Here is a 27,869-nt window from a genome sequence, read left to right on the forward strand (position 1 = left end):
CCACCCTGCCACAACTGCCAACTACCCTGAAGGAATCTCCCGCTCCCCCCAAGGATGGGACTGATTGGACTGAGACCTGGCCACCCTTGAGGCCATTGGAGGACAGTGAATTCATTGTCATGTTTAAGAAACCAGTTTGAGTTTACTTGAGTTTTGGGGCATGCCACATTATCGTGTTAGAAGAAGCCACCAGAAGATGGATACAGTGAGGTCATAAACAAAGTACAGTGCAACAGTGCTAAGGTAGGCTATGGTAATTAAACAATGGTATATGGTAGCAAGTGGACCAAAGTGTGCCAAGAAAATATACCCCCACACCTTTACACCAGCACCCTGAACCTGATCTTAGCTCTATCATCCTAGGTTTGTCATTACTTAAAAAACTAAGACAAACTAAGATAAAACTATATATAAAAATGAAAATTGTATAAAAATGTTCAGACCTACTGATGCGCTTGTTAAACTGACTAAAATGAAACTGAAATATTCAAACATAAAAAACAAAATAACAAGATAAATATGAACTATCGGAGCTCTGGTTGTAACGAGTGCTTATTTGAGTTACTGTTGGCTGTTTATCATCTTGAACAAGTCTGTCCATTCTCCTCTGACCTCTGACATCAACAAGGCATTCTCTGGTTGTGTTAACAAGCAATTGAACACGTGTACATAATAAAGTGGTCAGCTAATGAATTATGTCTTGCACAGACAACCTTTCAAGATTTGACCTTTCTACAAAATGCAGGCTACACAGGTGGTTCAAATGTTTGTCCAGCAGAGGGGAGCATTGAGTCAAGCAGAATAAACAAGCTTGTAAAACAGTAACTAAGAGCAAAGGTTGGCTTTTAGTTTTAATTTTGATTTAGTACTAAGATAGGAGTAATAAATGGTGGGAAATTACCCTGCTTACGTCCTTCACAGAGCACAAGAGCTAAGATGGCTCACCCTAAGAAAAGGGAAGCATTTGCTTATACCATTTTCTTTTTTAATACCACAAATGGTCTTCTTGCAAAATGCACGAGGGTGTATCTATCACAAAGCATTCATCTGTCCATTATCCATAGCCAATTTTATTCCCATTCACCGGTCATGGGGGTCTCCTGGACCCTGTCACAGCTCTCTCTGGGCAAAAGGTAGGTGTGGACAGGTCTCCAGTCTGTGCAGGCAGACAACCACACACTCCTACAGGTAGTTTAGAATGACCCATTAACCTGACATACATGTTTTTGAACTGTGGGAGGAGGTCGGACTACCGCAAGAAAAAACACATGCAAGCACATGGAGAACATGCAAACTAGTATGAAAATATTTTTGTGGTGACATAAAGGAAACAAAAGGACCTCAACTTTATTGCCATATTTTACTAACAGTCTTTTATTATTTTGGCTGCTGTAAGGCGGACCAATGATGGAGGAAGTTTTCAAGTAATTGATTCAAGTGAATACAAAGTCCTGTCCAGAAAAAAAAAATAGTAAAATGTTGGATGACAATAAATGTGTTGACATTACATAAGCGCCCCCTAATAATGTCATGCCTGACAGCGTATGCTTTCTGGTACATACGTTTAATTTGAACATGGTTTGTCCAGCAGAATGATTGTTACGATATCCTGCAATAAACTACTGATCACAACCTTAGTATTTGCCATGTTTCCATATCTCTGACGTAAAACATCATCACCACCATAAAGGTTGTAAAAATGACTAAGATTTACCTGATTAAACGAATGAGACAAATGCATTATCCACAACAAATTATTTTAACAGCCTCTTGGAGATACGGTGATACACGTCAACAATTGTGTTGTTAGGATCTAACATTGTTGGATCTTAAAATAAATCAAACCATAAGTTCACGCCTGATTATCATCGAGTGAAAACACACTGGTCCAGTACCGATCACAGTCTGCCATGTAGTTCATGGTCGGAGGAAGAATTGAAAATCAGAAGTTAATTGTATTCTGTAAGACGTGTGTACAAACCTGTGATTGTGTTTGTTACCATTACCTTGCTCATGGCCTCTTAAACTATGTTTTAGTTATCTAAGGCTCACAGTCATGTAACTCTGAGAATCATAATGGCTTAAGTGTACCAAATGACCCGAACCAGGCAAGCAATGTGTCTCCATAAAGCTGTATCGGTTATCAGATGGCTTTAAGGCCCACAGCTGAAGTTGATTTTAGTCCAGGCTGGAGTAAATAAATCTCTAGTATCAGTGATGAGGGGTGGGCGGACCCTGCTGGAGCTGCAGCCAGTGGCTGAAAAGTCTGGGCGGAGTCAGTGACCGTTGCCAGAGAAAATATCCAAATACCAGCCTGCAGCTGAGAGTGTGAGAACAACAGGACTGCTTCTTCCTGCAAGGACGCTGAGAATAAAAGCCTCCAACACACAGGGGCGCTGCTGTTGAATACTGTACATCTCTGCCGTTGTGCATCCATTCAATCTCATATTTATGGATGTGCATGTCTTTTCCCAAAGTGTTAAACGACTGTTCCTCATGTCGGACTTAAAAGTTAAGCTGTGTAAATGAGATAAAATGGTGAATATTGACTGGAACAACAAGTTAATCAAGCTGAGATGATGGAGTTCCTTATGACTATTTTTTGATTCATTTACTTTGAGTGAAGACTCACATCATAGTCTGTAAAATGTCTGGACAAAGCCTCCGTAGCGTGGTGATGACTGCTGAGGAAGAGATGATGGCTGGTCATTGGTTATGCCCTCTGACAATCAAAAGTGTACGCCCATGTTCTTGATGAATGTATTGTTTTATATAAACTTACCTGAGGTGGTACAAATAAATTTCTCCTCCGAGGCCAAGTTGTAATGGATGTGAAATCCAGCTATTGAGACGAAAATTATTTTTTGAACAAGGCTATATGTTTATTTCTGCTGCAAAGCTGTTCATTTGAACATGGAAGTCAGTGGAGATCGAACTGCTTTTTTGTCAGAACTGCAAGTTTTGTTTTGTCTGGGTTGGACCTAGAAGTTACATTGCTCTAGCCAGGTTTTCTGAAGTGTGTGTTTGAAGCTTTATTTTCCTTATTGAAGCCAACAGGTCCAGGAAGCCGAGCAGAACATGTCCTCCTTATGCCAATCAAAGTTAGTCAGTCCATGCTGGAGGAGCAGTGGAACAGTTCCACCTTTCACATGTTGCTTTGGTGGCAAAATCAGACATAAGTGCTGCATTTAGCCAGTGCTCGGTTGGTAAAAATTGCAGATTGCTTTGTTAAGCTTCGTAACACCACAATAACTGATCAGGAAGTGATAATGGCTAGCTATTGGCTAAGATAACTGCCAGTCCAAAGTCCATGCCCTGTGTTATCCATAGATCAATAAAAAGCTGAGCTTTTTTTGAACCAGGTTGTAAATTAATTTATTAATGCTTAAAAGTTGGACAATTTAACAGGAGAGTCAAGGCAGACTGACCCACCTTTGGAGCGAGCCACCATTGAGATCCTCTTTCTTGAATTCTGCCGCCGTTTTTTGCCGATGAACTCGTTCTACGTTTTTTTGAGCTATTGCAACCATTGAGATATCGAGACGTTCAGCTCATTCAGGTTGTTACTGCTATGACTTTTTGTACTTCAAATCCTTAAACTTTTTAAAATATTCCAAGATTTCCAAGGTCCATTAAAATATGATGGGGGAATCTTCAAATCCTTGAAAAGTTTCCACCCGTTTCAGACATTATTACTTCGGGATACTTTCATTTAGAGACACCGTTCAAACTTCGAACTAATCACAAGACTTTACACTCTTACCACATGATGTAGATTTTTTTAAATGTTTTATAGTTTTTTTTAAATATTACCCTATAAAATATTCAGCATTTATAATGGATTTCAATGATGGAGCCTTCAAACATCCTTGAAGAACTTTGTGTTTAAGACCTCACTACTTAGGAACTGCCTAAGACAGAACCAGAACAAACCTGAAAACAACCAGAACCAATTCAGACAGAACCAGAACCACCTCAAACAGAACCAGAACTGCATTATGCATTTGAACACATCTTTCTTCAGCGGATCTTTCTCTCTACAGATTATTTTCTCTTCAGCTCATCTTCTTTTCAACTGATCTTCCCGCTTTGAGATTATTTTTCTGCTCTTCAGCATATCTTCCTGTCTTTACTTGATTTTCCTATTTGTAAATAAGCTTGTCTTTAGCTTATCTTCTTCTCTTCAGCAAATGCTCCTCTTTTCAGTACCTCCTCCTGTCTCCAGCTCTCCGTCTTCTTCCATCATCTTGAGACTTTTCAAATGTTTGAGCTGTAGTGGCCACTCACGAGCAGGACACTGTTTAACTGTTTAACTGTTTAACTGTTTAGGTTAGAATTCACAAGAATCTAGCTGTTATTAATGATGATGATGTGTTTTCTGTTGGTGTTCTGTTACCGTTGGTAACGGTCAGTTAGTAAGACTGGATTAAACAACACAAGTTTTTTCTTCGTCCACAAAAAGCGTTTCTCTGCTCTTTTGTTTCCAAACTCTTACATTGGTGACCCCAACACCAACAGAAAAAACATCGTCATCATTAATAACGGCTAGATTCTTGTGAATTCTAACCTAAACAGTTAAACAGTTAAACAGTGTCCTGCTCATGAGTGGCCACTACACAGCTACGTTTTGATAATTTTCTTTCCATTTTCACCCGACTTTAGTATTTGCTCTGATTTTCATCATTTCAGCTCTCATTCAGCATCCAACCCTGCAGGGGCGTCAATTGGGTATAGTAAGGTATGGCAGCTGCCACACCTTGGCTTCAGGGGAAAATGTCAATGTTTGTTTTTTAAATACATTTATGGAATTACTCTGTCTATTTGTATTGATTATTCTATTATTTAATACATATAAAATAACTACAAATGCAAATCAGAACAACATGATCGATTTCACTAGTTATTATACACTGCAAAAACTCAAAATCTTAAAAAGAATATTTGTCTTATTTCTAGTAAAATGTCAAATTTTTAGTAAAAAAAATCTCATTACATTTAAGACAAGACTCAAAAACTCAAAAAACAACAATTTTCAACTGTTTCAAGTAGATTTTCACTTAAAATAAGTAGAAAATTTTTTTTGCTTGTAAAGAGAAGATAAATCTTGTCCCACTGGCAGATTTTTCTACTTATTTCAATTGAAAATTTACTTGAAACAGGTGAAAATGGTCAAATAAGTTATTTTTCTGGCGATGACTCTTGTTTTAAGTGTAATGAGACTAAAAATGACTAAAAATGAGACATTTTAACTAGAAATAAGACAAATATTCCTGCTAAGATTTTGAGTTTTTGCAGTGAGCGAGACTGCATTTGAAAAAGTTCCATTTTTCTTGACCACACCGATAAGCTACATAAACTTCTGTGATGAGTATTTGCTGGACGTGTTGATTGATATTCTAGTGAAGTTCTGTGACTCGTAACCTTGCCATACATTAGCTTCCACTGAATTGACGCCACTGCAACCCTGCCTTTTCAAATGCAGCCCTTCTCTAGTGATTTCAGATCTCTACTCTGAAGGGCTCCAGCGGAAGTGAGGTGTACCTGTGCGCCTGCTTGACTTTACTCAAGCCTGATTTATGGTTCCGCGTTAAATCGACGCAGAGCCGTAGCGCGTCGCCGCGTAGCCTACGCCGTAGGCTTTGCGTTGGTGTAACGCGGAACCAGAAATCAGCTTCACGCTCGTCCACGGTCCTGTCATTGACGGGGCTGTTGGGCAGAAAAAGACAAAATGCTCCAGTGATCCAAGAGCAAGCATGGACGGCTGCCCGCCATAGTTGATGCTGCTTTTCTCTTTTCTTTTTTTTTTTTAAAAGCTTTACAGGATATTTTCATTTCTTTTATTCACATTTTGTTTCGCCATTTTTAACATCTGCCACGGACGACAATGGACCGAGTGAAAAGCTCCATGCAGCAAGTCCCCAACGCGATCCCCAAAGTGATCCGGCGGACCGGAGGGGCGAACAGCCTGGAGCTGGAGAAGGAGAGCTTTGAGAGGGGGCAGGTACGGAACCATAAATCAGGCTTTAACATTGTCAGCTCATAGACCGAACCTCGCTGGGATCTTGTGTGTTTTGACAGCTTTGCTGCCAGTCTTGTCTCCACGCCTGCGTCTGATTCAGATTATTGTGTCTACCCCCCAGGGGCGAAAATCCCGTTTCATAGTTGGGGGGGACAATAAACAGTAACATTTTAGAGAATAAATCCAGGAGGGGACAAGGAATAAAAGTTTTAGCCTTCCTTTAATACAGCATTTTGACATTTTCAACTCTATCTCGCAAACAGGCAGAAGACCTTTCTTAGAGCAATACAAAACAATGGTATTAGGTGGAAGGTGGCAATAATACAGCACATCTGACATAATACACTGCAAAAAAACAAAATCTTAACAAGAATATTTGTCTTATTTCTAGTTAAAATGTCTCATGTTTAGTTAAAAAAAATCTCATTACACTTAAAACAAGACTCATCACTGGAAAAAAAACAACAATTTTCACCTGTTTCAAGTAGATTTTCACTTAAAATAAGTAGAAAAATCTGCCAGTGGAACAAGACTTTTTTGCTTGTAATGAGAAGATAAATCTTGTTCCACTGGCAGATTTTTCTACTTATTTCAAGTGAAAATTTACTTGAAACAGGTGAAAATTGTTTTTTTTTTTCCAGTGATGACTCTTGTTTTAAGTGTAATGAGATTTTTTTTTACTAAAATGAGACATTTTCACTAGAAATAAGACAAATATTCTTGTTAAGATTTTGGGTTTTTGCAGTGTATTATGTCAGATGTGCTGTATTATTGCCACCTTCCACCTAATACCATTGTTTTCAATTGTTTTTTTTGAGTCTTGTTTTAAGTGTAATGAGATTTTACTGTTTATTATTATTTTCGATTTTGGTTTCGGCCACAAATTTTCATTTTGGTGCATCACTACTAAATACTACTGCATTGTTCCAAAATTATTAATTCTGTCTCAAATTATTCTAGGGGGGGACAGCTTGTCCCCCCTGTCCCCCCTGTCCCCCCCGGGATTTCCGCCCCTGCTACCCCCCCCACATGTCTGTTTGGGTTTGACAGATACAAGTGGGTCCACTGTCCAACAAAGAGCTGTTGAAATATGGGTCAATGGTCTTTTAAGTTCTGATAGCGGTGCTGTTGAGTTTATCTGCTGTATAAACCAGGACAGACTGATACAACATGAAACTCCATGGAGCCCAAGAGTCCAATCAGAACCAGTGGTACACTGCAAAAACTCAAAATCTTACCAGGAATATTTGTCTTATTTCTAGTTAAAATGTCTCATTTTTAGTCAAAAAATCTCATTACACTTAAAACAAGAGTAATTACCAGAAAAATAACTTATTTGACACTTTTCACCTGTTTCAAGTAAATTTTCACTTGAAATAAGTAGAAAAATATTTATCTTCTCATTACAAGCAAAAAAATCTTGTTCCACTGGCAGATTTTTCTACTTATTTTAAGTGAAAATCTACTTGAAACAGGTGAAAGTTGTTGTTTTTTCCAGTGATGAGTCTTGTTTTAAGTGTAATGAGATTTTCTTTGACTAAAAATGAGACATTTTAACTAGTTTTTGCAGTGTATCAATGCACCCATGAGATTTGTGAGGTGGTTCTTGTGTTGTTTCAAGGAAAAATGGCAAATATGAGTTTTTTAATTTGCTCACTTTTGATGTCATGGTTGTCTGATGATAGAAGCAGATTGGAGTGCAACATCCGACTGCATGAGTCCCAGGGAGCATAAGAGCATATGTATGTAGGCTGCTGTTATGCTGCTGAGCCTCTTCCTGCCTGGTGGTCTCCCCTCCCCTCTCCCCTATCCAGACCATGCACAGAGGAGGGAATGGGTGGGGAGAAAGTAGGTCAGATAAATCAAGACAGCCAAACTGCCACAGCAGCGCAGCGATGTGCTTTCTGGGGTCCACGGCTGCTGGATCGGGTGGTCCGGCCGAGACCCCCTGACTGTGTGCATCAGCATGCGTTTGGCAGGTGGCTGCATCAGGATGGCTGCGGTCAAATTGTAATGACGACCACCTCCCTGGAGCTCCATGCCTGTCGGCTCACGTGGGATGGTGAGCAGCATGGATTAGAGGAGCGCAGAGAGCATGCGCAGCTCGAGGTGTCCTGAGCCAGGCAAGTGTCACCGGGTCACTGCCGGGCTCCCGACACCATAGACCCTGGAAGTGTGTCATGGTGAAATGCTCCAGGATTACGGGATAAGTGAAAATTAGAAGTGCCATATGGGATATAAAAAAAACAACAAAAAAACAAGATGTGCTTTATATTTGTCTCACTGCAGCTCCCACATCGCTGACATCCTGTAGATCAGCTGCTGTATGGGAATATTCAAGATGGATACGATGTTTGATTTTTATTTTAGAAATCTTTCTTTTAACATAATAAGCATTCAGTTTCTCTAAAACTATATAATCTGGATTTTTGGCTGGTTTTGTCTCATGCCTCCCTTCTTCTTTTGTCATGGTTGATGTTTTGATGACAAGCTGCGGCTGGGAGGTGGAGGGATCAATGAATCTGCTGTCTACTTTCCAGGGGATCAGCGAGACATAATCTCATCTGATCTGTTGTGCTCCAAAGCTGCATAAATCTGCTGGCTGGCTTTCACCTCCTCCTGGCTGCTGGCAGGTCTCTCCAAGGTTTTCAGTCATTTTCACTACTGTTTTCTGTCATAAAGTGTGTCAGCTGCTTCATTAAAAATCTCAGATAAGATTATCTAAAGCTGTCTTTTATTAAGGAGAAAAGTCTGGCTTTAAAATTTACATTCAAAAATCAGTCTAAGGTTTCCTGGTTATTTTCTCAGTTGATCTGCTCGTGTGGTACACTATAAAGTATGCTTGCAGTATAATCAGGGTGTATCCGGCCTCACGCCCGATGACGGCATGGATACACTCCACCAGCCCTCCCTCCCTCCCCACTGCTGATCCGTCATGAATTGGGCATAGAGCATGGACGCATGATCGGGTGTAAAAGAGCACAGTAAATCAAACACTAATTGTTCACCCTGTCTTGTTCATCCCGAGACGTTGGTGCCTGCCTCCATCCGCTGGGTTGGGTAAACAACTACGGCGCTGCTCCCTCAGTCGCGGCGTCTGCGCCAGGTTATAAAAAGCACGACCCAGGGCAGCCAGATAACACACAGTACTGGCTTTTAATGACATGTTTGGCCTCATAATAGCAGCTGACTCTTTAATTTAGCATTTTCCTGGGGGTGGGGGGCGGCTTGTGTCGGCCTCAAACATCACGGTATGTTTGGGTTTTGTGTTCAATAGCCGGAAGAGGGGAAGCGTGTAAATAACGAGCTGGCACTGAGCGTTGGGCTTTTTATAACCTTTATCTTCAGGCTCCACAACGTTGGAGATACTACTTGACTGAGAGCTGCTGGAAGCCGCAGGAGGCTTTTCATTGGAAAGCCGGGGTAGGCAGTAATCTCTGGACCAATATGGACCATAATTAGTGCTTGTGGGAAAACCTCTGGGGCAACATTTGCGAGCCACTGACTGACACCATATTGTATCTTACATAATTAAGGCCTTAAATTTAGACTGCCTGCCAGCCCCGTCGTTCCCGGTTAGTTTCTCATACTGAAGGGACTCTGTATCTGATCGTGTTCGGCCATCAGCAGTTTACAGACCTGAATGGAAGCAATCTCCGAATTGAACCGTCAGGTTGGTTTGTGCGAGTTTGCATTCATCCAACAAACTGCTGAAGCCGGACATTTTAAAGGTCTAATACTATAGTTCTCCTGCTTTGAACTTTCTTAAACTATCCCTCCTCCAATTGTCTCTGTTGCCACTGCAAGGGACTGGCGGTAACTAGGGCTGTTCGATTTTGCCCAAAAATAAAATCTCGATTTTTTTTTTTTTCTCTCAAAATCCGATTTTCGATTACGATTACGATTATTTTGTGAATTGACAAAAGGCAAAGAAATGATTTCAAATATGCTTTTTTTTATTGAACATTTGCCCCAAAATGAATGAATAAAGTGCAAAAAAATAAGTTGAAAAAAAGTTTTAAAAAATATAATAAAATATAAAGTTTTATCTCTGAAAAAAAAATCAGCAAATCAGCACTTGCCAACATACAGTAAGTTATATTTCCAATGAAAAAAATAAATAAATAAATAAATAAAAAAAAAAAAAAAAAAGTGAAAAATCGATTTTACGAGTTTCACGTTTTAACTTCGTTCTAATTACATAATCGCGATTACGATTTAAAATCGATTAATCGAACAGCCCTAGCGGTAACGTGTCTAACCTGTGTAGAAAGGTAACCAATAGGAGAGTGAGCGGGGAGCAGTGGGAGAGGAAAAGATACATTTTCAATATAATTTGCCACCCTAATGGACACCTTTCATCTCACCCCCCTGCACCCTCTTAGTACTATTCAAGCAGCTGTGGTGTTTGTGTGAGGAGCAGGTCTGCAGATGTCAGACTTCAGCAGGGTGGATGTAGACTGGATTTTTTTTAGTTTTTTTTTAATCTCTCTCTTTTGTCCTTCCCTGTGCCTTGCACCTCCCACCCCTAAATGACTCATTGTCTTGAATTTTCCTTGCATTCTTTTACATCCTGCAATTCACGGTGCTGGGAGGTTATATGGGGATATCCGCATATGTGAGGTACACACTCAGACAAACATGAGCATGAAAGCGAGACCTTTAAAAGCACTGAGGCAGCAGAAACAGCAGGCGGTGGTTTGTGGCCTCATTGCTCTGACTGTGCAGGGATAATAGAGCTGGACATGAATGACAGGTTCGTAAGTGGAACAAAGTGCGCCGATGAGGTCCTGGCGGCATTAACGGTGGCTTTCACTAACAAATTGTTGTTTTTGTTTTGTTTATTTTAAGTTCTCCTGTAGGTTTCAAGTGTTGCCTTTTTTTCAGATGTAGTTCACATCAAAAATTCAAAACGAAACATTTATTCCTGGTACAAACATGTGGTATATAAATGTGCACGCTTCAATTCTGTTGGCCTTAGTTTAAAAAAAATCAATTGTGCACTCTTAAGTGATGTGATAAAACACTTTGTGCACTGGCAGAGATAAGTGGTGAGGTTAATAGATCCTTTTGAATAATTAATTGGTAACTTTTCTTGATCGTGATTATCGATGTTAACAGGCTACAGCTGCTCAGGTAAAATGTTGGCTTTACAGCATGTCGGAAGGATAATTAAAGCCCGTTTGTGGCTGAGACGAGTCTGCCTTGATGACACGGCATATACAGATGCTATCACTGGTGGACAGCACCGTTTCCTCACAGCAAGAACGTCCCTGGTTCAAATCCCGGCAGGGGCCTTCCTGTCTGGAGTCTACACGTTCTTCCCCTGCTTGCAGGGTTTCTCTCCAGGTACTCCGACTTCCTCCTCCTGTCCAGAAACACATATGCCAGGTTAATTGGTTGTTTTAATTCATCGTCACAGATGTATCTTGGCTTTGCAATGTAAAATAACTTTTATCTAGATCTACATGTTCCAAATCCTAACTTTTTGTTAGAGTATGACCTTTTAAATGTAATTCTCGTAGGGAATTGTTGACCCGACCAGTGCACCATAATACTATTTTCATTCAGTCGGCCTCCTGATGGTGCTGTCATTAAACCTCAAAAACACGGCTCTGGAAAGGCAACAGCTCTCAAACGATATCTCTGATTGATTTGAAATCTTTTTGCACCATTTAAGAGTCCTGGTACAGGACCCGGTTCCCTTTGATTAAACACTAACGTAACATAATTTAGTGAGCTGGATCGTATCTGCACCAAGTTTGGTTTAATAGTCTCTAGAGCTATATTATTTCACTAAAACATGTTCAAAATCAGTCCAGAAATTTGGTTATCAATCACGATAAGCGAAACTAGCCACCAAGACACTTACGTTAATGATGCATGAAGAATTGGTGACATTATTGATTTATCCGCAGCATTAAATGAGCAGCTTACTTCAACTTCATCAGCAGTCTCATATTTCCAGTTCTTGTCCTCAGTAATAAAAGTGCGAAGTGTTATTTCTTAATTTGATGTTGGAAGCTTATTTTGTACAAAGTAATCTCACCATTTCAAACCACATATTCATTAATTTTGATAAAATAATTGTGGTGCTGTGCTTTTGAAGGAGCATGTAGAGACTCGTGTGCCGGCTGGACAGGAACGGAAACTCAGACATGCCATTTATTCCAGGTGGGTGGATTTTCTAAGGAGGAAATGAGTGTTTCAGATGAGCAGCTCGGCCGAGACGGAGTGGGACAGCTGTATGTGAGAAATGCTCAGCCCTCGGCACAGGGCCCACGCCGTACCAGGAAGTGAAGAGACTTTGGCGGAAAATAGTTGGCATTGTTTGGAGACAGACTGCTGAGCAGCCCTGAGGTACCGCGTGCAGCCCCAGTGGCCTAATGAGAAACATATTGATCTCTGTGGCTGGCCTGCCCTCAGCTGGTCAGATGATGTTGGGCTGGCCTAAAAATGAATCCAGCGGTCTTATGGTGTAGTACTTCCATGGCTTCAGGCTGTCTCAGCGTCTTCTGTCTGTTCATGCGGTCCCAGAGTGGCTCATTTTTGAGGTCAGAGCTCTGTGGGCACCAGACCAAAGTGATGCTGTCAGGGGATGTTTACTTTACAAACGCTTTTGTGTCTAGCAGATGAATTCTTCTTCATATGTGGCTGTGTTTCTTCCATTTCCATGCTCTTGTTCGTCAGGGAGTGAACAGACCAGTAGAGCCCCCCCCCCCCAACAGCTTTTGCTTAGGGTGGTGATGCGACAGCCAAACACTTGTTTGGAAATAAATCTGCTGAAGAGTTTATTTGAATTAAAAAACATGAATCCTGAACCAAAACAGCCTCTGGGCGTCACTTTAGTCGCACTAAAACAGAAAACTGGGGCTTAAATGATCACAGGGTCACCAACATGAGACGGTGGGTGCCTCGTTGATGATTTTTAGTTTATGCTGTATGTTGTCGTGCTGTTGTTCATCCCCCGTTGTGTGCCCTTTTTAAAATGCGCCGTAACAAGCAACGCTCTAACTGCTTACTCACTGCCATGTGGGCTTTTGAACGAGTTCACAGGATTCGGTGGACCTTGACGGTCACCAGACCTCATCTAACAGAGTAAAACATTGTCTGAATTCATGATAGCAGTACATCCCAGTGCATCAGTGTGTTTGTGTTTTGACTGAGCTGAATAGTCCTCAAGGTTTCTAGAAATAATGGCGTGCTGCTTGTGTCAGTGGGGCCCAGACTCCTCCTGATAAAGCACAGTTGTTCTTTGGCTTTGATATCTGGGTTTAATCTCAATGCCTTGTGTTTTACATGCAGCTGGTTATAATTTTAAGCATTTTACTCCACATGATGATGCTATTTCACATATCACCATCATCCTTAAAAGAAAAACCTGGGCTGAATTGTTACAGCAGCAGTTTGGACACTCTGGATATTTAGATTCTTGTGACACATGGGGCAATTTCCTACTTTGAGACACTGCTATCACCCCATTAGATACAGTCACAAAACCAATCACTTAACTGTCCTGAGACGATATACGGTGGAGCTGATACATGACTTTTATCATTAACTAATGTAATCATGAACCCTGCCTTTGCTTGTCTGTTTTTCTTTTCTTCTGAAACTAAACATCATCATTTGTTGGACGCAAATTTTTAGTTGTTTTTTTTAAAATACATGACATGTTTCGGCAATTCCTCTTGCCTTAATCAGAGTAAAGTAATCTTTATTTGTCATGATACATTTTTTACAAAACACCCCGAAAATGTCTTTTGCTTTTAACCCATCACTAGTTAGATTATGAGCAGCGCGCTGCCATTTTTCCAGCACCTGGGGAGCAATTAGGGTTAAAAAAAAAAGTGGTTAATCTTGGTTGGCAACCCAGGGCTTGAACCTGGGTCCTCCAGACCCAAGCCACCTTTGTAACCACAGGACTACAACTCCCACAAATATGTGGGCTCGTCTCATCTGAGCGGTGTATTAGCTTGGTGGAACACTTTTTATTTATTTTAGCTGTTATGAAGCTTTTTCCAATAAGAAATCCTTTTGCAGTTTTTCTTTGCATAATACTTTGTTTTTCATTTCTGTAAATTTAAAAAGAAAAAGTAAAAATCTTTTAATGCCTACAATGTTTATTGGACTGATTGACCCAAAAGATGAGAGCTAGCTACTATATCAAAAATATGTTTCTTAGAAATGTTGAACTTTTAGCTCCTGATTTTTGTCACCGTTGTTGGTTGTTACAGGACTCCTTCAGCCCGAGATTTTCTGCTTCACTCAATGAGGCTTTTTATCGATCATGACAAAACCAACAACTTCTTATTGGAGACCAGAAATGGAAATGGTTACCACCTGTAGCTGATGTTTAAAAGGCTGTTGTAATATATTTTGTATTTCTTTAACGCTGTTGATAGGCCTAATAGACCCAAGTTGTAGTGCATAGAAAAGTAAAGACAACTCTGCATATATGCACAGCTGCTTGTGTTTTTAAAAACCGCAGTGGAAACCGGGCCTTTGCTAGCGTTGATATAGCTAAAAGAAGAAAACAAAAGAGAAGTAAGTCTCACCTCTGTTTCAGATTCGGGGGGAATGCTTAGAAATGCTATCATGATGGTTCTGCAGAGTTGTTTATCTGCATGGTCTTAAAAATAAAGAGTCAAATACCTAAATCACTTCCAGTTTTTCCAGTTTCCTTTTATTAGCACAATATGGCATAAACAACAGCAAGGAAAACAAGTTATAACATCTGGTTGCTGATGATTTTATTGTACCACTATTAAAGTGTTCGTTTAATCTCTTGTTGTGCAAAAATAGATTTTCTTTTCTGTCTGGAAATCCACTTTCCTTGTCTCTTAGTTTAAAAAGGACGACTCTGCAGTCATTGCTAAATGCCCTGGACCGGTTTCAGACTACGTGACTTTCACACTTGGCAGACCGCTGTTCTGATTACAGATTACACAACTCAGTTTTGTAAACTGTAGCGTCAGTTTGCAATTCACACTAAGAGGGTCACAGACTGACATTGTGATACACAGAGAGTTAAAGGTGTGGAAAAGAAAATGAATAAAAATAGCTGCCTGCATGTGTTGTGTTGTGGTAAGGTTAGGTACGTTGTGTGCAGGCTTCCCTTCTGGGATTCCCTCCCTCATCTGATGCTGTGCTCTGTCCGTCAGCTGTAGCTCAAGAAGGAATTCCCCCAATGGTTCCGGATATTTGGATTATTTAAGGTCATTGACCATTGAATCTTTGTGTTGTTCACACATGACAGCAGACTTCTGACCTCACTGAACCGTCATTGAGTTCTGCGACTTGCAAATCTAGCTTTAAATTGGGTTTTCTGAAAGAACCCTAATCCCACAAGAATGGACAATCCACAATAATCTGTTCAGATGGCCAATCAGATTTTAAAAGTTTACCATAGAACTAAAGCAGTCATGAAAAGTAATAGTTTTATATAAATCTTACAACCTGTGACATCAAACAGATTCTAAGATATATATATATATATATTTTTTTTAATGAAAGAAGAGAAGGTGTGGTCATTGTCTATGCAAAGCCTCTTGGGAAGGTAGAGCATGAGGGCAAGCACTTCAAAAAGCGGACATCCCTCTCTATGTCATTGTTCAGGAGGATGTTTCTCCAGAGGGTTGTTGCTCTAGTGATAGAACTAGGATGGAGTATCAATACTTAAAACTTTTATTGTGTTTTAAAAACCATGGAGGAGAAGCTGATGGTGGCCATACCAGGTTTCCCACTTCTTTATGATCCCTCGCTTTCTGCCTACTAGGACAGCGGAAGGTGACAGAGGTTTAGAGCAGAGATACTTGCACTTGCTAAGCTCATCTAATTAAAGTTGAAAATTTGTCAGTGTCAGAGTTGAAATAAACCATGCATGTGGCAGTTATTTGAAATTTACACACCTCCAGTGCAACAAAACAAGGGGTGCAAAGTATGCAAGATCCCTCGCGATAATGAGGATTGATCTCCATGTGCAGGGGTCAAAGGTCGTTGACGCACCCACTTTTCCTATCTCTCAGGTTGTTAATGAGAGGCAAAATGGTGCTTTTAGATTAGGCCCACTATTATCCCTGGATGAAGAACACAAACGCGAGGCGTGTTATTGACTCCCCGGTACCTGAAGCAGACTTGAGGGGGTAGAACGAGTTGGGAGGGGTTATCCAGTGGTACTACGTACCCAGAGGTGGGTAGTAACGAGTTACATTTACTTGAGTAAGTTTTGGGATATTTTGTACTTTTAGGAGTAGTTTTGAATCACTATACTTTTTACTTATACTTGAGTAGATTTGTGAAGAAGAAACTGTTACTCTTACTCCGCTACATTGAGCTCTTTACTTTTCTTTTATCCCCTCCGCTTTCACGTTAATCTCATGACATCACTGGGTGATTCTTTGGGAAAAATATTAGTTTTTGCATGTTTTGTCAGATATACACAGACTCAAACACACACACAGACTTTATATGAGTTCATGGGGTTGTTCTAGTTCTGCCTGCGGAGCCTGGTTAAAAAAAGAAAAGTACAAAGGCTTGACATTTTGTGCTACTTGTGCTTAATTTATTTTTTTATTCTGTTATTATTTTATTATGTATTAAAGTACTTGAATTTACTTTAAGATTATTTTAATTTAAGCTATTTTTTTAATTAATTTTAATTTATTTTATTATTTTATTGATTTAATTTGCCTGAAGATGATTACTTTGTACTTTTGTCTGTTTGAATGGTTGTGTTAAAAAAATAAATCAGACGTTACTCAACAGTTACTCAGTACTTGAGTAGTTTTTTAACCAAGTACTTTTGTACTTTTACTCAAGTAATTATTTGGATACTTTTTACTTCTACTTGAGTCATATTATTCTGAAGTAACAGTACTTTTACTTGAGTACAATTTTTGGCTACTCTCCCCACCTCTGTACGTACCATGACGGCAACCGGTTGCAGATTACGGTTCTATAATGCGCCCATTTAAGACGTCCACGCCTCTGAGGATGAGGAGCTCGTGAACATGCTTGTCCTCAATAAGTCCCACCCACGACCCAAGATTTGAGTGTATTAATATATTCTCCTCCCTCTGCTTGAAATGATCTCAAAAACCAGTTAAAACCAAGGGAGCTGGTTTCATTAAACAAAGTCAAGGATGGTATAAATAATTTAGAGGCAGAAAGATCTGACTGCAAATGTTAGGACCATAATTGCCCTTGGCTTTTTTGATAATGTCCACTAATTTTGATGTACTATGGTTGTCTCTGGTTTCACATTATGATGTAAAGAGTTATGGCTCATCATAGGGAAAACACTAGCAGAGATTTTAATTGCAAAGGTTTACTCCAACAAGAGAAAAAGTGTCATCGTATATGTGTTTGCAGATCTTCAGGAGATCTTCTGCTCTGTGATATCCACACGACAAAATTGGGTCCGAGACGGTGCTGAAATCTACAGCAATTCTTTAAAATTCTCATCCACATCACTTCCATTTCCTGGGAAAACTTCAGCATATATTGTGGATCAAAGGCCAGTGGTACTGAATTTCTGCCATGCAATGCAGATTAGAGAAATTAGGTCTTAAGCCTTCAACCAATACAAGATAAACAATGTCTCTCGGGTCCTAAATACTGTATATGGTGGGAAAAGTGTTCAGAGAAACATTTTGTGGTATCACTTGTTCACGTTCCATGTTTGCAAGCAATTTAACAAATTGCTTTCTTAATTTTGCGTGATTGATAAGATTGCAAGACATGCCATTTTTTGTTTAAGTCTTTCAAAATGTATATTATTAAATTGTTATAAAGGTTACTCTAGGTTACGCTGGTGCTTTTACTCCTCACAGCTGTCACACACAAAACAGACTTTAGTTGAGCATCTCACACAAACCAGATGGGGGCATCAGTTACCCAGAATTGCTGTCTTGGTTAAAGCTGAGCTCCCCTGCCTCTTGTTTCACATTTGAAAGTTGGTGTTTTTAGAGCTCCATCATCACTGCAGCCACAATATATCAAACCTTAATGTTAACCAAATAAACAAACAAACCGGAATCCATACATCCAATATTTATACCTGCATATTCACATATTTAAAGTTAGTGGCATCTCCTGAAGCCTGTCCCTGCTCACTTCAGAAGAAAGTCAGGGGGCCCCAGGGAAGCATGGGAGGAAACGGTTCATTCATCTGCACTTAATGTTTTAATTAAAACAAAACGGCATCATCATCACCCTCCATGGGAAGATTTGGGGTTTTCTAAAGGTCAAGAGATCAAGTTGTAATTACACAGCTAATCAACTGAGTTTTTTTCTTTCCATGTCCTGGTCTCGCCCTTACGGAAGAGTATTAGGGCCATGCAGGAGAAGAAATATTTGAGAGGGGAAGATTTTTTTTTTAATTTTTATTGTGCACTTCGAGAAAAAAGTGGAAATGTCGAGATTAATGTTGAAATACAATTTCTAGAGAAAAGTGGAAATGTCGAGATTAACGTTGAAATACAATTTCAAGAATAAAGTTGAAATTTTGTGTATAGGCTAAAGTCGAAATTTTGTGAATAAAGTCGGAATTTCGAGAATAAAGTTGAAATACATTTCGACTTCTCGAAATTATACTTCAACATTATTCTCAAAATTTCGACTTTTCTCGACATTTCGACTTTTATCTCGACATTTCGACTTTTATCTCGACATTTCAATTTTTTTCTTGACATTTCGACTTTTTTCTCAACATTTCGACTTTTTTTCTCGAAGTGCATAATGGAAAAAAAATCTTCCTCCTCTAAAATATTATTTTTATTTTTCTCCTGCCTGGCCCTGATACTCTTCCGTACGCCCTCCATCCCACTCCGCTCCGTCTGCGCAGACCCCCCGGCGGCCCCCGCACCTCAGCTTGGACACCGCCGGGCTTGAACCGGCACACACCGCGGGCTCCCCGCTACTATTGTCTAAAGGATGATTTATGGTTCCGCGTTAAATAGACGCAGAGCCAACACCGTAGGGTGCGCGTCGCCACTTACGGAAGAGTATTAGGGCCATGCAGGAGAAGAAATATTTGAGAGGGGAATATTTTATTTATTTATTTTTTTTTATTGTGCACTTCGAGAAAAAAGTGGAAATGTCAAGATTAATGTTGAAATACAATTTCAAGAATAAAGTCGAAATTTTGTGTATAAAGTCGAAATTTTGTGAATAGTGCCCAAAAAAAGTTGGAATTTCGAGAATAAAGTTGAAATACATTTCGACTTCTCAAAATTATACTTCAACATTATTCTCAAAATTTCTACTTTTTTCTCGACATTTCGACTTTTATCTCGACTTTTTTCTCGACATTTCAACTTTTTTCTCAAAATTTCGACTTTTTTCTCAACATTTCGACTTTTTTTCTCGAAGTGCATAATGGAAAAAAAATCTTCCTCCTCTAATATATTTTTTTTTTTTTTCTCCTGCCTGGCCCTGATACTCTTCCGTACGCCCTCCATCCCACCCCCCTCCGTCTGCGCAGACCCCCGGCGGCCCTCGCACCTCAGCTTGGACACCGCCGGGCTTGAACCGGCACACACCGCGGGCTCCCCACTACTATTGTCTAAAGGCTGATTCATGGTTCCGCGTTAAATCGACGCCGAGCCTACACCGTGAGGTACGCGGCGACGCGTACCCTACGCCGTAGGCACTGCGCTTGTATAACGCGGGACCAAAAATCAGCCGCGGCTCCTCGGATGCTGCCGGCCGTCCGCGGCGATAAAGGGCTGGCGGAGCGAGGAGAGACGGGACGCGGAAGGAAGTGAGGAGCGGAGGAAGGATAGGGGGAGCATTTTACTACCAAATCGGGACACATGTTGAGCTAACGGCCCGCTCCACCCCCCCACACCCCCACCCTTCTCCTCCCTCTCCTCCCCGTCACTAGTCTCTCCGCCAGGACGCGGCCGGCGGCTCCTCCTCGGCTCCGCGCTCGGACACCATGGACCTCACTAAAATTGTAAGTTTTCGGCTTGTGTATTGTTATTTTTCTTTATTATTCAAAGGAAAAGGGGGGGATAAAAGGAATCAGCCCCAATCAGACACACGGGGCTTGTGTGTAGTGTTTGTGGAGGTGGGGGTTTGTATCCAGGAGTCCTGTGTGCGCACACACACCAGGGATGTTTGCGCCAACACGCGAGTACAGACTTGTTGTCTGAAATCGACGCAGAGCCTACCCCGTATGGTCCGGCGTACGCTCTGCGTAGGTGTAACGCGGGACCATAAATCAGCCTTTAGGATGAACTGCGGTTCAGTGCAACCGTGGGAAGTTGTTTTTTTTTCTTCTTCCCCCCACCTTTTATTTTTCTTGCTGAGGTGAAGGCATGAAGTGGTTTGTGGACAAGGGCTCTGAGTTCATGAGGGAGGACCATGCAGGGTCCCTGCTGAAGGAAAGCTTTTCTTCAGATACTTAAAAGCTTTCCTTGTTGCAACTAAAAACCACCCCGAGAAGGGAACTAAAAATGTGTAAATGTGTAGCCAGGAGTTTTTCCCCCAGCTGAGTTTTACAGCTGCATGCTAGTTGGGGAGGGAAGAGTTCCCTTTTAAATGTGCCTTGAATCTCAATTGCAGCTGAAGTTTTGTTGCAGGTAGACTTGTGTGACGGTGTGTTACTGAGGCTGCGTTGCAGAAGTTCAGAATACAGTCAGGATGGACTTAAAGTCCATTGAGAGGATGTGTCGCACGCATCGCAAGCAGATGGGTCAAGCTGCAGAACAATGACAACTTTATTCCGCATCTCAAGGCTAAGCAAACTTGTTCATTTGACTCAGAGCTCTGTGAATGATGCGATAGAGGCTCAGACGCTGGCCAAGTGTCCAGCGAGCGCTGTTGGAGCAGGTGCACAGAAGCCAGAGCAACAAGACGGGCCTTTCACTGCCCACATGGATGGGTGGGTACACTTTTAGTCCTCTGTAGGTGTGGGGGAGGGTGCATGGGGAGCATGCTCCCACCCACGGCCACATACTCCTCAGACGGGGGGGGGGAGACGCTGAAAAGATTGAACAAAAGCTATAAAAGAGATGGCACACTTAAATCGAGTCGGTCTCTTTTGAGAACTGGAACAGGGAAATCACTCTTGCAGTGAGATAAACCTCAACTAACGGCCCACGTGAAGTCAGTGGGGCGTGTAGCTCAGACGTGATGGAGTGTCCTCCGTAGTGGATCTCCATTCAGACGCAATTAAGAGCTTAATCTAAGACAAACTTGTCTCTGTCACTGATCTGACGCGGCTCCCCAACGATGTCCTTCCCCATTTCATCGCCTTCTGCTCTGCCCCGATGTTTTGGCTCTTGTGGAATTCAGTGAGAGCCACGGGTATGAAAAACAACGTCCAGATAAACGCACGACTCCCAGCGAGCCAACGCCACATTCCCACACTTAACCTAGTGAAACACAGATGAGATGATCATCGTCTGAAGAATGAGATTCCCAATATTACATGTCTACATAAAGGAATATGTCTAGATGTGTCTTGTAGAACTGAAAGATTGATAGGTCTTTGATCAAAATCACTTTTTTAACTGCTGCAACTGCCAAACAAAGAAGGTTGCAGTTATCTCCGCAGTGCAGACGGGATTATTTGGGAACATTTTGCTACTCCCTGAGGCACAGCAATGAACACATGCCAACATGTGTAAAAGCTCCTCGGGCAACAGCATAATGAACGTACTGCATAAATGCACGCACAAGTACAGCTGCTCCCAAAATGTAATATTTCAGAAGAATTTTTAAAAAGCATTTTCATAATGAACTAAAGTTTGATCTTCCAACACTGTATCGACAGCTAGATTGCAATTGCAGTATGTGTGAAATATCACAGTCCGATGTTTTCCTGAAACGTTCATCCCTAGTGGCTAGTGGCATGCAGGTGTCCGGATTGATTTAAACAAAAAAAGACGTAGATGGATACATGTAGGCTAAATGACATAATTCCTGGCAGACTCATTTTTATATCATCTGAGCTGAAGTTTATGAAGGAAATGCAAAAATCACCTGTAGCTAGAAAAGCTTAGTATATTTTCACAGCTGTTAGAAACATTTGCGTAAATCTAAATCATCTAAACCTTTTTTTTTATCTGAACCTCCTCTGCTCTCTTTTGATGGTGCCAATTATTGATTTTAAGGTTCTTCACTTTCACAGCCTTGCCACCTTCATTCCTGTTGAGGATATGTTATTTTTTTTACATAATGTCTGACCTGAGCTTCAACATGGGGATGTTTTTGAAGTTTCAAATCAATGGTAAAATTAAAGTACGCTAATGGCTAATGTGAGGGGCATGCTTTCAGGGATATTGCTGATATTATTAATGTAAAAACTAACAGCAGCATTAACGTTTCCTGATAGTAACATCTCTGTAGACACATTTTAGACCAGTGTTGTCTTGTCACATTATTGGTTTAAGAACAACATTTTAAAGGAATATTCTGCAGTTAAAACTAAAATAGTTTTATTACTGGCTGGTAAAGAGTGTAAAATTTTTGTTAGGGACTAAAGTGACAAATTATGTGTATATATATATATATATATATATATATATATATATATATTAGGGATGTTAATAATTAATCGATTTTCGATTAATTGCCGTTATGAAATTACCCGATTAAAATTAACGATTACAATTAATCTTTAAAAAAAAAAAAAATAAAAAATAATAATAATTTTTTTTATTTTTTTATCCCGGTTTTTTCCCCATTTTATCACCCAGTGCTCCTACCTAACAGTCCTGTGCATTGCCATCCTCTACCAACCCCGGGAGTTCCTGCACTGAGCTCAGGTCTCCTCCTTAACCTGAGGAGTGAGCAGCAGCTTCTTTTCACCAGACAGGGTGGGGCTTCTCCGGCCGAACGTAGCGCGTGGAAGGATCACGTTATTCCGGCCGGATCCTCCCCACCCCATCTGTTCCCCGGTTGGCCAGAGGGGGCATGTGTAGCCCAGGACTGTGTGCATGTTTTTGTGAGGGTAGCTCACATTGCTACCCAAGGGAACACGGGGAGACTAGAACTTAAAATTTGCTTGACACAAATGACACTATTATGGCTGCTGCTACTACTAATAGCCTTGAAGTGCACTTTATATTATATTCCTTGTGGTACAAAAATGTCTTTTTGTTACTTTTGTATCAAATAAATATTTGATTAAGGAATACATTAAAATGTCCTTTGTATTTTATATAAGCAAAAAAAATTATGTTTGTATCTCAGATGGGGGAAAAACGCCGCTTATCAACTAATCGATGATCGATCGATAAGGTTATCAACTGTCAATTAATGAAATAATCGATAATTTGCATCCCTAATATATATATATATATATATATATATATATATATATATATTTATTTATTTATTTATTTAACCTTTATTTAACCAGGCAAGCAAATTAAGAACAAATTTCTTATTTACAAGTGCAGCCTAGGGGGGTAAGGGGAGGGAGCTAAGATGAAAAAAAGTTAACAAAGTTTTATATATATATATATATATATATATATATATATATATATATATATATATATATATATATGTGTATGTATATATATATATATATATATGTGTATATATATATATATATATATTTAATGTGTGTGTGTATATATAATTACACACATATACATAAATGATAAAAAAAACCTGAATACTGTTTAGTTTGAACACATTGGGGGTCGAAATATTTATCATACCCTGCTTTTCTTTCAGCTTTAGAACTGGAAATATTATAATTTGGCCTTGGGCAGGCCAAACAATGTTTGGCCTGCAGATGTTCAGTTACGCAGTGAAATCCAACATTTATAATTACTGGTCATCTAGGACGATGAGTCCGACGCTGTTTTGCCTGGCGTTGCTCCGGGTCACTTGGCTTTCTTTGGGGAATTTCCCTCATTCCTGGAAAGCAAACCCCAGAGTTTTCTGCTGCGGTACATCCCTCTTTCCCTGGGACTTGATAAAGTTTCTTTTATAGTTTTATAAAGTTGCTCTTGTTATTTTTAGCAACATTTATCCTACCTTTGGAAACCACAGCCTTGCATAATGAGCCTGTTGCTGTTTTCATGGTGAGGTCAAAATATCACAGTACTACCCAACATATTGCTATTGCTAGATAGCTAACCCTATCCAAGCAATCGCATCGCTCGGCTCAACCCGGCTACTCAAAACAGGAAGTTGCAAGGCAGTATTGCCTAACTTCCTGTTGTGGCTTTTTGAGCAAAAAAAATATTTTATAAAAATTACATGATAGCAAAGGGTGCATAAAAGTAAAAACTTGCCAAACAATACCCTTAAGAACTCTACACCCATGTCAAAATAAATGGCTATTTTAAGTCTCTTGACAACTCAAACCTGTCTTTCTACTGAAGTGAATGTAGATAGGGTCCATATAGACAAACCCAGGCGATTATATTTTTGTACAGAGCTTGTATAGAAAGAACAGTTTGTCCGTAAAAATGTCTCCATCTGGTCAACAGCAATTTATCATAACTCTGTGCAAGTGAACTAACGACGTTGCACAAACTGCTGCCGAGATATAAAAAGATGAGAAGTTATGACCTCTGTTTCCAACAATGACTAATTTCTCATAAATATTTAAAAAAGGATACATTTCTATGGAAGCAGTGTCCTTTTTTTTTTCTTTTTTTTTAAAAAGGGGAAATCTGCTAACTTTGGGATTTTCTATAAAATTCAGAAATGTAAAGCCGTGAACAATTCTACCACCAAAACCAAACTTGCTTCTTTTTCTATGTTGAAATCCTAAAACGTCCTAGAGATCTGATCTGAGAGGATACAGATCCCAAATAGGCTATGTCATTATAGTTGATTACGGGAAATGATTATTTTGGGACGCAGGAAGTTAAAAAATCCCTGGACTTAAGACTGACCCAAAGCTTGATACTGTACCTCATGACTCTTGGTTGATCGTAGAAGCAGGGACTTATGTTTTTGTTAGTTTTATTTATTTATTTATTTTGACTCTCAAAGCCCCAAAAAGGATCTGAGACTTGGATTTTGTTCCGGCTGTAGATATCGACAGCGCTCTTGGGTGATTGCATCACAGTTGGTTTTTATTATGGTTGCAAACTGACCTTGATCTTCAACATGTGGCCTATATACTGTATATGGCCTACAACCAACATTCTTGCCTTCGTCCCATTTGGATGTACGCTGGGACTGTGACGGGATAAGGGAGGTTTGTAGATTAAGTTGATCAGACATCTCTGAAATGTTTAAAGTTCAGCTAAAAGAAATGCAACTTAATGTGATGTTTTATAAAGCAAACATCTGCAAGCAAAAAATGAATAACTTATGCTGATATTAATAATTAAGCAGACAAGTCTCAGCTTTAAGGCTTTAAGGCTTAATCATACAGACACCATGGCTAAGGGAAGGTAAAAATGTCATCTGTATAAAGTCCTTTTTGAGTAATTATGGTTCAAAACAAAGCAAAGACGGTTTGTCATGTGCCGTAATCTCTACCTTATAGTCGGTGTCATAATGAGATGTTTGATCCCAGATTGACGTTCCTGCTTCACCCTTGACGGGGAAAATCCTTCAAGACACTGACAACAAAGGGTTCTTGAACAGAGCCCCTAAAGTAGTGGGTAGTTGCCAGGACAAACTGACCATGGTCCTCTAAGAGACGACTGATGGCAGTCTGTTTGCTGGAGGAGATTGTCTGCCTGTTTAATCATCGCAAACACTCACAGGAGAGCTATGTTCTTTGGTGTGGAGGAGAAGTTGTTTTTTTTTTGTTGGCGAGCACGTGGGTTGAGTCGCACACAGATGTTTCTTTTATGCTGACCCTTCGTGACATCATCAGTCCTGCTGGAAGTAGGGATGCAGAGTCGTGCTGTTGTTGGACTGATGGCTTTGTGCAGGAGCCTGTTCCTGTGTTCTATCCTCCAAACTAGGGCTGGGCGATATATCGAGATTTTAATATATATCGATATATTTTCAAACGCGATATGGTACGAGACAATATCGTTTACATTTTTTTTTTTTTTTTTTTATTTTGATATAGCTTATTTTGTGACAAATTGACTTGAATGTTTTATTTGAGATTTGCACAAATGTTTTGTTATTTGCACAACTGTCAACCTCAGTGGAAAAGTCTGCCTGTTACTGTCTACATTGTATTAATTGTACAGTGTATTTTAATTTAATTGTTATGCAGGAAAGGGATATTTGTTTTATTTTATTCAAGAAGCATTTTTATTTTATATATGCAGGCAGTTTATTTTTATTTCATTTGTTTTATACATTTTGATATTGTGCAGACCTCTGTTAATAAAAGGTACCTGTGTGACATTTGGCATGTGGCTTTGTATTAAAACTGACTGTTTTTTTAAGGGTTTGCCTCAGAACAAAATGAAGCTAACAGAGATGCTATGCTATAATGCTTTGGGGGAAACCCCAATTATGGCACAGAAAAAATATCGAGATATATATCGAGTATCGCCATTTAGCTAGAAAATATCGAGATATGACTTTTGGTCCATATCGCCCAGCCCTACTCCAAACATTCTGAAACATTGTTTTAATTAATTATAAATTAAATTACTAATGGACTCTTAAGAGACTGGCTTATTCCACTGGGCTTATCTGCATCACCAAATGCTCTGATGTTAATGGGCTTGAAGATGCTCTGTGTATTCTGTGGAAAACCGGCTCCGACAGACGTCCTCGGAGGCCTGTGTGCAGCCTGTTGTGTATTTACTGTTGGGCGGTTTCAGCATCTCTAAATGATAGCTTAAGAAATGGTTGAAAATGGTGGAGCAACATACACATTTCCTCATTTCCTCCGCAGACATCTTTACCAAGCCAACCTCTGAGTTTTATTTTTTAATGTTCCCTCTCGCGGTTGGGGCTCTCCCTGCGTGTGCATTCAGGCACGGAGGGAACATAAAAGTATGGCATGAAAACATCATCTTTTCCACTACCTTCCTCTCCAGGCTGCTTTTCAGGAAATGCAGAATGACTGTTGTCGGATTCAGCAGATGTAACATGGTCCTTAAACAAGCAACACTGACGCCTCTGTTCACAGCACTGACCTTTTAAATTGGGTGGAGCTCCCATTTGGAAAAATAGCATGGGCCTTTTTTCATTTTTTTTTATTATGTTATTTTTTTTATTATTAGTTTTTTTTAATGCAGTGCAAAAAGGGATATGTTATGCTTTCGTAACCTGGGGTGATGGAGGGCCTGTGTTTCTGTGTGAAATCTGTTTTTAGTAGGCGTGCGTGTGCGTTGAGTTGTATGTTTTCAAGGAAGTGGGTGTGTATTTTTATTTGATATTTAACTAATACACCAGCTGGACGGAAACTCAGCTTTAAATAGATGTGTATGTAAGTCATATGTTACATTTGTTGGATAATTAAACAGGAAAGGTGTTTGAAAATGGCTTTAATGCTGTGCTTTTTGACGTCTATACCTTGGACGGTCTTTTTTTTAAGCACAGGAGCTTTGTATGTTTTAGATCCTGTCCGTCATGTTATCACCTTTTACGTAACACGTTGCGCCTTTTAATCCTCCTCTTTTCCTGCGTAGACATCTGCGTTTTGCACAAAGACACCTGTAAGACCCCAGAAGCAGGAAATGTGACAGAATCGAGGGTTTGGTCTCGGCCGCTGCCTGTCTGGCTCGGCTGAGCGAGGTCCGTAGTCGACGAGAGTAGCGGGGCTGCAGACCTGGGCACTTTCAGCTCGCAGGCAGGAAATGGGCAGTGCAGGGCGTGCCAATACAGGAAGCCTGGCTGAGCGTCACACACACAATGACCAAACCTTCAACCCTGCTCAACTTTACAGGACTGCTGCATTCACAGAGCGTTTTGTGTTGATTGATTCCACTCCTCGTGGTTTCCT

The 27,869-nt window shown here is 40.2% G+C and overlaps 1 protein-coding gene across 1 annotated transcript in view; it reads left to right on the forward strand.

Moving 5' to 3' along the window:
• The first annotated feature begins 5,716 nt into the window (after positions 1 to 5,716).
• Positions 5,717 to 27,869, forward strand: part of hip1 (huntingtin interacting protein 1) — a 65,906-nt gene continuing 43,753 nt past the window's right edge. Inside the window, exon 1 of the mRNA XM_061719189.1 lies at positions 5,717 to 6,001. Within this exon, the coding sequence (XP_061575173.1) occupies positions 5,885 to 6,001 (117 nt within the window). The 5' untranslated portion in view covers positions 5,717 to 5,884. The remainder of the gene's footprint in view (positions 6,002 to 27,869) is intronic.

The sequence above is a fragment of the Cololabis saira genome, chromosome 4, assembly GCF_033807715.1.
Source record: "Cololabis saira isolate AMF1-May2022 chromosome 4, fColSai1.1, whole genome shotgun sequence".
NCBI classification, from domain to species: Eukaryota; Metazoa; Chordata; class Actinopteri; order Beloniformes; family Belonidae; genus Cololabis; species Cololabis saira.